Source organism: Gossypium raimondii, chromosome 10, assembly GCF_025698545.1.
Source record: "Gossypium raimondii isolate GPD5lz chromosome 10, ASM2569854v1, whole genome shotgun sequence".
Lineage (NCBI taxonomy): Eukaryota > Viridiplantae > Streptophyta > Magnoliopsida > Malvales > Malvaceae > Gossypium > Gossypium raimondii.
The window spans coordinates 6919756-6929737 of record NC_068574.1 but is presented as its reverse complement, the minus strand read 5'-3'; the positions used below and the strand labels follow the sequence as shown (position 1 = coordinate 6929737).

Below are 9982 nucleotides of genomic sequence, written 5' to 3'. Positions count from 1 at the left end.
AAATAGTAAACTAATTTTTGTAATAATGGCATGTATAGGTTAAATGTCACCATTGATGGCAATGTAATGTTAGTTGAAATTAGTTATTGGAATGACTATTAAGTGATATGTTTGATATGTAAATAATCTTAATATGCTTGATGAGTATGTTTAAAGGGTTGAATGAGGAAAATCATATAAGTATATTGGATATTAGTTTATAATAGTGTATTTGGTAAAACATGTTTATAAGTATTAGGCTATCTTGGTAAGTTGGACATTTGATCATAGGAATTAATATGTCATGCATAAGACTTGAATTTGGCTAGGTTTAAATGTATTGGATTGGCTCTTGAATGTGTTTAAGTGTTTATATAGGTGGAAGGTGAAATTGGGTGAATAATAAGGCTTGAAAATGACCTTATTTTGTCCACACGAGCAGAGACATGGGCGTGTGTCTCAGCCGTATATGACACACGGCCTAGCACAAGGGCGTGTGTTCTGGCCGTGTGACTCCTACACCTAAAAAAAATTGCAAGTCAGAGAGTTACATGGGCTGGGGACACGACCGTGTGCTCTACTTCAAATGCCACACGACTTGAGACACGGGTGTGTCACTTGGCCGTGTGAGCCACACGGCTTGGCCATACGGGCGTGTGTCCCCTGTACCTTAGAAAAATTTTGAGATTTTACAAAAAATTCTCTGAGTTTCCGATTTAGTCCCGACTTGTTTCTAATGTATGTTTTGGGCCTCGAGGGCTCATATAATGGACTATATGATAAATTTATGACTAATTTCTTATATGAATGTGAAGTAATATGAAATATTTGAGTTTGATCGGTAAACCCTGGTAATGCTCCTAAACCTTGTTTCGGCGACGAATACGGGTTACGAGTGTTATAGTTACGCCCAAAATTGGTACCTAATTGATTACTTAATGTCTTTAGTGTCGAAAATTGAAAATTTGAAGAGATTTTAGAACGCTACCCCACTTTGCATAACGTTATTATTTAAACCGCTTGAATAAATCAAAACGTATGTAAAAAGGCTCTCTTATCTCGAGGTAACAAAATGTAACATCCTGTAAGTTAGGACACGACATCTCGAATCCTTGAAAATAAGCTTACTATTTATTTAATTATTGTTTAAATATCATGTGATTTAATTTTGAAAGAGATGTTCAGCTATCTAGGTTCAAAGAGAAAGTTGAACCCTGTAACTTAGGGCACGACTTTTCGAATCTCCAAATGCAGAACATTGCCTTGATTTTAAAATTTTCCTTTTTATGCTTCGAGTAAAAATTAATGTAACACTTAAAATGGTATATATTTAATTTATTCGGGTATCGTATGAAAAATGAACAAATATTTTTAACTGTAATGTATAGTACAATGATAATGAAATAATGTAAAATAGCTATACTGGGTAGAATATTAAAATGATAAATAATAAATAATAGAATACTATAATAATGATGTAATTATAATAATGATAACAATATTAATAATTAGATAGCAATAATAAAATAAATAAGGTAACTTCAAATAAAAATGAAAATGGAAAATGCATAATTTAAAAGGATAAATAAACATAACATGAAGATATTAAAATAATAAAAGAAATAACAAAACAACGAGAATAATAAAAAATAAAAATAATGATAATAATAAAATGCACAAATAAAAGAGTATGAATAATCTATTTTTTAAGTGTAAAAGGATAAAGAAATAATAATAATAAATAAAATAAAATAAAATAAAAACATTTTGTGGAAAGGTTGAAATTAAATAGACTAAAGATTAAATCAAATCAGAATGAAATTAGGGGATGAATTGTAAATAATAAATAAAAATAATAATTAATAAAACATAATAAAGGATTAAAATGAAACGCGCAAAAAGAAATAGAGACTAAGCATGAAATTATCCCAAACTCCTTAAACACATCGTTCCATAGGGACCAAAATGAAAGAAAAATAAAATTAAGTGGTAAAACTTAAAAAGAAAAAAAACTACATTGTAAATCATCCAAAAAGCAGAAGGGCTAAAAGCGCAAATAGACCCTCCAGCTAAAAAACACGTGGATCCTAGGTCGATCCGGGTCGAGTCGTCGGGTCGACCGACGTCGTTTTGGGGCATTTCAGAATAGCCTAAAACAGTGCCGTTTTGGCACCCTATTTAAGTAAAAAAAAAACTTCAAAAATTCATTCCTACACTGTTTTAAAAAAAAATGAAAATCCCTTTTGTTTTTTTTCTTTGAAATCGCCTCAGGGTCTGGCCAACGGCATCGTCGTGGACCGCCACGACCACTGGTCGTTGGCGATGGCAGCCACCATCCCCGGTGGTCGGAGTTCAAGAAAAAGGCCCGTTTTGACCGTTTTATTTCCCTTGACCCCGATCTGAGGCCAAAATATCCAAAAAACCCACAAAAATTCTAAAAAGAGAAAAAAAATAAAGAAAATCAAAGGAACCTTTCGGTTCCTAGTCACCCCCGACGAGGCTTTCAGCGAACCACCATAGATTCAGCCACCTTCCAGGCCAGAAAAGTCTCCGGCGACGGCGGTTGAGGTAAAACCTTTCATATTTTTTGTTTTATATATATATGATATGTTTTAAAAATAAAATAAATATGCAAAAGCAAAACAAATACCTTTCTTAAAAACTATTGTGAATTTTTATTATTATTTCTTATTTATTTTTGTAAAAAACATTGGATTCGACTTTTATATCCTTTCATACATATTTTATCTACTATTTTTTACTACTATTCCTTGCTGTTTTTGTTTCTGTCATTTTTCATCCTTTTTTGCAGGTTTGGCGCTCGGTCAATGGAGGAGATAAAATGCAGACCTTTTGCTACTTTGGTGAAACGGTAGCAGAAAGGTGTGTCAGGCCTCGGGACGGGACACCTCGGGCGGCGTGCGTGTGAAAAGAGGAGCGGCACAAGGGGGCTTAGTGTTTTTTTTGGTTTCTGAAAATGTTTAAGGTTGGGCCAACGGGCCGTTAGGGTTTTTTCTTATTTTGGGCCATTTGGGCCTTTTTTTTGTAATTGGACTTGTAATTATTTTATTTTTATTTGGTTTGGTTTGGGCTCGGGCAAAAATGACCTATTACAATTCAAATAATAACAACAAATAGTAGTAACATAATAGTGAAATAGTAACAAAATAGGGAGAAAACAACAAAAAATAGTAAATTTTTTTGTCCTTTTGTGAATTCGGGCTGGCCCGGGCCAAAAATGCCTTACTTAAAGCTCGGCCCATTTTTACCCAAGCCAATTTTTTGAGCTTATATTTTTGTCTAAACTTTCTCACATTTCAGATGGGCTTTGGGCCTAGCCAAATGACCTAACCCATGAGCATGTTTAGGTGCAGTAGTAAGACATATTATTTGAAACTAGTAAATTGATATAACATTACATATGTAATAATATATTTACTGTATAAATTTTTGGAATAGTAAAATTTAATAATATTAAAACTATAAATTTAAAAATAAGTTTTATTTCCTTAATTTTAAAACATAAAACTATACATTAAAATAATAAAGCATCAAACATTCATATTTGAAAACAAATACATGAAAAACATTCATATTTGAAAACAAAAACATGAAAAATTGTTGACTGAATACTAGCACCATAACAGTGACAAGAATAAAGTATTTATATTCCACCCACCACCTTTCGTTTAGTTTTTCATGAAAAATAATAAAAATTGAAGGGTAATTATGCATTTTGGTATCTAAACTTGGCTTTAAGATGCATATTGGTATCTAAGAGTTTTCTTTAGTCCAATTAGGTACTTGAACTTGACTTTAAGCTTCAATTTAATACCTAAAGTTTATTTTGGTCCAATTAGGTATCTGAACTTGGCTTCTTGGTTCAAATTTATACCTGAATTTGATTTTTTTTTCAATTTAATAGTTACGATAAATGACTTATTTGCAAGTTCAGGTACCAAAATGTATATTTACCCAAAATTGAATGATCCAAATGGCAGAGGGGCCAAGCCAGGTAAGGGTCCGATAGAACTGGGGAAAAGCCTTGAAAAAAAGAGAGCGAAAACCCTTGCAAAAACCTCACAAGCAGGCAGGTAAAGCTGAAGCCTCGTCCAACATTTTGGTGTTTAAAAAAATGCGATATGTTTCTCCGAATTTGCGCCTCCTCTTCTCTCCTCCTTTAAGACCCACTCTTTCTGTCCCTCTCTTCATCTCTAAACCCAATCCAAAACCCTTCTCCTTCTCCACTATCCTCGCTTCTTCTTCCTCAAAACGACCACGTTCCTTTTCCAATCTTTCCAGAAGAAGTAACAGCACTTTCAAAGACCGTAAAGGTGGAGGCAGAGATATGACTATGGAGGAAACAACTGGGCAGTCAAAGGACTCTTCTTCTTCTTTTGGGCTTAATAAAAGAAGGGCTGAAGGTCGAGATAAGAGTGATAGGCCTAAAAAGAATCCCCAGTTAAAAGAACGCAAGCTTAATCCTACTAATACTATTGCATATGTACAGGTGCATTAAAAAAAAACTGTGGTTTGGAATTTTAGGCAATTTGAGTGATTTTCTAAAATGGGTTTGTGTTGTTTTTTAGATCGAAGTTGTGAATTTTGAGTAATTTCGTTTTAAAAAGTTGAGAACTTTTGGATAACAAATTGCATTATTTGACTTTTTATTTCATTTTTAGTCATTGGTTCTGTTTAAAGCAGTTGAAGTTTTTATTACAATCTGCAGATTTTGGGGACTGGAATGGATACACAAGACACATCGCCTTCAGTCTTGCTCTTCTTTGACAAACAAAGATTTATTTTTAATGCCGGAGAGGTAAGCACTATGGCTTATTTACAATTTTAAGGATTTTATAGAGTGGAATGTAGTCCATACTTATTATGCATTTCTCATGTGTAGCTTCAGCACAATTTATATTGCATCTTCCAGCTTAATATAAAGCTCTTCTAACTCTGCTTAATGTATATAGTCCTAATGTGACTGGTGAGGTAAATATTAATCAAGGAAAGACCTAGAAGAATCCTGGGTATTTTTATCTATTGAAGTTGCTTCGTTTGTTCACTCAAAAAGTTTCTGAAAGTGCAATCCAAGCAATTACCGGTATAGTGGTATGTAGGAAGTCTAGTGAACTCAAGTGTTATGGTCCCTAGTTAACTTACAATTACCTATAGTGTCACATAATTAATGCCTAAGCTGTTGTCTGGTCTTGTCCAATTACTATAGATCACAGAATCAAACACGTACTAGGACCAGAAGGATAGTGGTTCAGTTTCATGTATGCTTAACTGTGGATTTTGGCCAGTGGATAGTGGCCTGTTGTTCACTGCAATATAATCATGCATTGGATGCAATATTCTTTGTTCTTTTGCTGGATAAACAGATGGGCATTGCCCTTGTCTTTTATGAGCTTAAGTTACCATTTCTATGAGTTTAAATGTCAATGGCTAAGTTTCTTAAGCGGTGGTTGGCATCAACTTTGAATTGTCTTACCAATGACTATTTGGGCCTTGAAGGTAGAATGGATCTAGGACAGTTTGTAAATGTTAAGCAACATTGGCAGTGATGAAGTACGATAAAATTCCTCTAGAAGACTTATGAGCTCTGACCAGTATTGTCGTTAATTATTAACTGCTGTTATGGCAGGGATTACAAAGATTTTGCACTGAGCATAAAGTAAAGTTATCAAAGGTATACACGTTTCTTTTGACATGAATATTTTTGCCAGTTTATTCAATTTCGATCTAGAAAGATAGTCTGATGTGGATTTTTTCTCCAGATAGATCACATATTTCTCTCACGGGTCTGCTCAGAAACAGCGGGTGGACTTCCAGGTTTTTATTGAATCTTGTTTATAATGCTCTGTAGAAGTTTGATATATCATTATTTTTGAGCTTTACTTCTCTGTTTATTTTGAAAGATTCCTGGAGGTCCACACAGAAAAATTGTTGCTAATTGCTTGAAGTAAGAAGCAATGATATTCTGTTAAAGACATTCTAGGCATGCAAAGGTTATTCCCTGAATTGTTGAGTTTAACTTCTTTCTCGTAGGTTTGCTGCTTACTTTGGCTGGCATGGGTGAAGAAGGGTACAGTGTGAGTGTCTGAATGATATAAAATATTTCACTTTTCCTTGACATTTTTGTCCCTATTACTTAAGTACTAGACTCTATTGCTGTAAAGGTCAAAATCTGGGGACCTTCAGATCTCAATTTTTTAGTTGGTGCAATGAAATCTTTCATTCCACATGCAACTATGGTTCACACTCAGAGCTTTGGACAGTCTCCCATTTCTGATGCTGCTGAAAATGTGACTGCTCCAATTAAAGCTTCAGATCCTATTGTTCTTGTCAAAGATGAGGTTGTCAAAATATCAGCAATTCTCCTACAACCTCATTGCTTACAACAGTCCCAAATAAAGCCTGGTGAAATGTCTGTCTTATATATTTGTGAATTGCCCGAGCTTATGGGAAAATTTGACCCTAAAAAGGCTGCAGCTCTTGGCCTGAAAGCCGGGCCAAAGTATAGCGAGCTACAGCATGGTAAATCAGTGAAGTCAGACCGCCTAGACATCATGGTGGGTGATCTGTTACCAAGGAAAATACTTGTGGTCTTATGCTTTTCATGCATCAGTTATTTGTCTAGTTGCTATACTTTTTGACCCCCTATAAATTTTCCTTGCTGTGCATAGGTTCATCCAGCTGATGTAATGGATCCTCCTGTTCCTGGTCCCATTGTCATCCTGGTTGACTGTCCCACAGAATCTCATCTACAGGAATTGTTATCCATAGAATGCCTCAATGGATATTATACAGATGTATCAAGTCACCTAACAGAGAGTACTAAGATGGTAAACTGTGTCATTCATTTAAGTCCTGCTTCTGTTGTAAGCAGTCCCAACTACCAGAAGTGGATGAAGAAATTTGGTTCAGCGCAGCATATTATGGCTGGACATGGAAAGTAAGTCGCTTCACTTCTTTCAGGGCACAGGTATTATGCATCATTGCCTAAGAACTGATGATTTTCTTATTTATGTCACTCTGCAGGAAGACTCTTGAGGTTCCAATTCTAAAATCAAGTGCAAGAGTTACATCACGACTTAATTACTTATGCCCACAGTTCTTTCCAGCTTCAGGTTTCTTGTCTCTTCAGCACCTTAATTACTCAACATCAGATGATATTAGTTCAAGTGAGGTCTGTTTACATTCTAGAATTGACATTTTTTACAATCAGGTTTATTATTCCATGAAAAGTTTGCATGCAACTTAGTATTTTTTTTTCTAGGGTCCCACTTTGAAGATCTGTGAAAGTATTCCTGCTGAAAATCTCTTAAAGGTATTCTTCTTGGGGTGGCAGTCACTGCTTCTTTTTCTTTTTTCCTTAAAAATGAAAGAAACGAACATTAAGAATCAATTTTCCTGCCAAAAAATGGCATTTTCTGTTCCATGAATCAAGTGAATAATTGGTTTGTTAGATTTTAGTATTAAAAGAAGTGAATCATTTAAGTGAAAAACATTTCCATGAATTAAGTAAATAACTGACTGTTTATATATATTGAGCTCTGGACTCTTCAAGAAAATTAACAGTGCAATAGTTTCCTCTTTAAGAGTTTTTCTTACTTATATTTTGGACAGTTCACATTGCGCCCTTATGCTCAACTGGGACTGGACAGATCACATATTCCAACTCCAATGGGTCAGTCTCAAGTAGTTGATGAGCTTCATTTAGAAATTCCAGAGATTGCTGATGCTGCACAACATGTCAGAGAGTTTTGGCAGGAGCTTAAAGAAAGTAGAGAGGTATTACCTACTTCAAATGATAATGGTGTTATGATTGAAGAACCATGGTTGACGGAAGATACCCTGCCTGGTTGTTTGGAGAACATAAGGAGAGATGACCTTGAAATTGTTCTTCTTGGTACGGGTTCATCTCAGCCTTCTAAGTATCGTAATGTTAGCTCTGTCTATATCAATCTTTTCTCCAAAGGAAGCTTGCTCTTGGATTGCGGAGAAGGGACCCTTGGCCAACTGAAAAGAAGGTAAAATTATCTCAAAATTTTAGTTAGGTATGATTAATATCACGGTCTTTCCTTTTTTCTCTCTTAACTCGTGATTGCGTCTCTATTGAGAAAACAGATATGGTGTAGATGGTGCAGACAAGGCTATTAGAAATCTAAAATGTGTTTGGATCTCTCATATTCATGCTGATCACCACACGGGTTTGGCGAGAGTGCTTGCTTTGAGACGTGGTTTATTGAAAGGAGTGCCTCACGAACCATTACTGGTTATAGGACCGAGACAGCTTAAGCGATATTTAGATGCATATCAAAGACTTGAAGATCTTGATATGCAGTTCCTTGATTGTAGGAGTACCACAAAAGCTTCATGGGATACTTTCGTGAGGGATGGTGCATCAAATAATGATGGATCATCTCCACAAAGTCCAAGGCATTCAAATGCCAAAAATGAAAGCATGCAAGAAATTAATCAGACTCTGTTTGCTAAAGGTAGTCGTATGCAGAGCTATTTGTGGCAACCAGGCAGTCCAGTTGATCATTCTGCAGCTTATCCATTCCTAAAGAGCTTGAAGAAAATGCTAGGTGAAGCAGGATTAGAGGCTTTGATTAGTTTTCCTGTTGTGCACTGTCCCCAGGCGTTTGGCATTGTCTTGGAAGCTGCAGAGCGTGTCAACAGTGTCGGAAAAGTGATCCCAGGATGGAAGATTGTGTACTCCGGTGACACTAGGCCCTGTCCAGAACTGGTAGATGCATGTCGTGGAGCAACAGTTCTCATACACGAGGCAAGTTTTTATTGCATTAGATATTAATAGCATGTTTAATTGATCATCATCGTAACTAATAGTTCTGCCATCACCTTCCTTAGATAATACAATGCAAGTTTGTAAATTTAAACATACTTTCATGGAGGACATGACATAAAGATATTTGATTGGTGCATTCAGATGCATTCGTATTCTCCATGTCTATTTGGTGTATAATCCAACTATTTAGGGTTCTTTAGTGGTTATTCAGCTTTGAGTTTAATTTGAAACTGGATCTCTTTTGTACTTGCATTAACCATCACCGTCACATTCTCAAAGCTAATTTGATTGACCGGCTTACACTTGATCATATTACAGGCAACTTTTGAGGATGGTTTGGTTGATGAGGCCATCGCTAGAAACCACAGCACAACCAAGGAAGCCATTGAAGTGGGGAACTCCGCTGGTGCTTATCGCATCGTCCTAACCCATTTCAGCCAAAGATACCCGAAAATTCCTGTATTTGATGAGACACACATGCACAAGACATGCATTGCTTTCGACATGATGAGTATTAACATAGCAGATTTGCCAGTGCTTCCCAAAGTTCTTCCATATCTTAAATTGCTTTTCAGAAATGAGGTAGCAGTTGATGAGTCGGATGATATCCTAGATGCTTTGGTGTAAGCTTCTTGACATATAATGAATTAATTGTTTTACCATTTCCATATTTCTCTCATAATTTAAGAAGACCTTACATTGTTCATACCACTACCAGTTTTTAATTGTTTTAAGCTTGTCCATCAAAGTTTGTAACCCTGGTGTCAAAGAGGAGCTGCCTGGGAAACAAATAGTAGCAAGTGTAAAAGATTGTGCCAATGATCTTTTAGTGATTGGTTAGTACTGAAAGAAGAAACTATAGAAGGAGAATATTACATAATCAAATTGGTAATATTCCAACACTGAAAAATCTGAGTAGTTGAGTAAAGTTTAAGCTTCTAATGGATGAATCATGAATTGTCTTTTGTCTCTCTTGGGGTTTCTATCTTATACTAATAATTAAATAGAAATACAATAGCCATATGGTTTGGTCAAACACCACCATATTATTATTGGTTCTAAGATCATCATTAAATTAGGCTCATAAACTAATTGAGGATTGAGACAGGGACCTAAAACAGACAAAATTAATAGCGGTACATTTAACTTCACCCCTTTGGACAAAATTAGACCAAATAAAATATG

At 35.4% G+C, this 9982-nt stretch overlaps 1 protein-coding gene across 1 annotated transcript; it reads left to right on the top strand.

Moving 5' to 3' along the window:
• Positions 1 to 4037: 4037 nt before the first annotated feature.
• On the top strand, positions 4038 to 9503 carry LOC105777515 (tRNase Z TRZ3, mitochondrial). Its single transcript, XM_012600829.2, has 12 exons — positions 4038 to 4489; positions 4709 to 4798; positions 5627 to 5671; positions 5760 to 5814; positions 6031 to 6074; positions 6162 to 6554; positions 6669 to 6937; positions 7024 to 7171; positions 7262 to 7312; positions 7612 to 8015; positions 8113 to 8776; positions 9116 to 9503. Exons 1-12 carry the CDS (start codon positions 4115 to 4117, stop codon positions 9422 to 9424), a joined length of 2847 nt encoding a protein of 948 aa, XP_012456283.2. The 5' UTR covers positions 4038 to 4114; the 3' UTR covers positions 9425 to 9503.
• The last annotated feature ends 479 nt before the right edge of the window (positions 9504 to 9982 follow it).

What these genes read in the sequence shown, in the direction of transcription:
- LOC105777515 (XM_012600829.2), top strand. Translation starts at nt 4,115, where the DNA reads ATGCGATATGTTTCTCCGAATTTGCGCCTCCTCTTCTCTCCTCCTTTA. An exon ending in TTATTTTTAATGCCGGAGAG is followed by an intron (nt 4,799 to 5,626) that starts GTAAGCACTATG and finishes CTGTTATGGCAG; the next exon opens with GGATTACAAAGATTTTGCAC. An exon ending in ATTATGGCTGGACATGGAAA is followed by an intron (nt 6,938 to 7,023) that starts GTAAGTCGCTTC and finishes GTCACTCTGCAG; the next exon opens with GAAGACTCTTGAGGTTCCAA.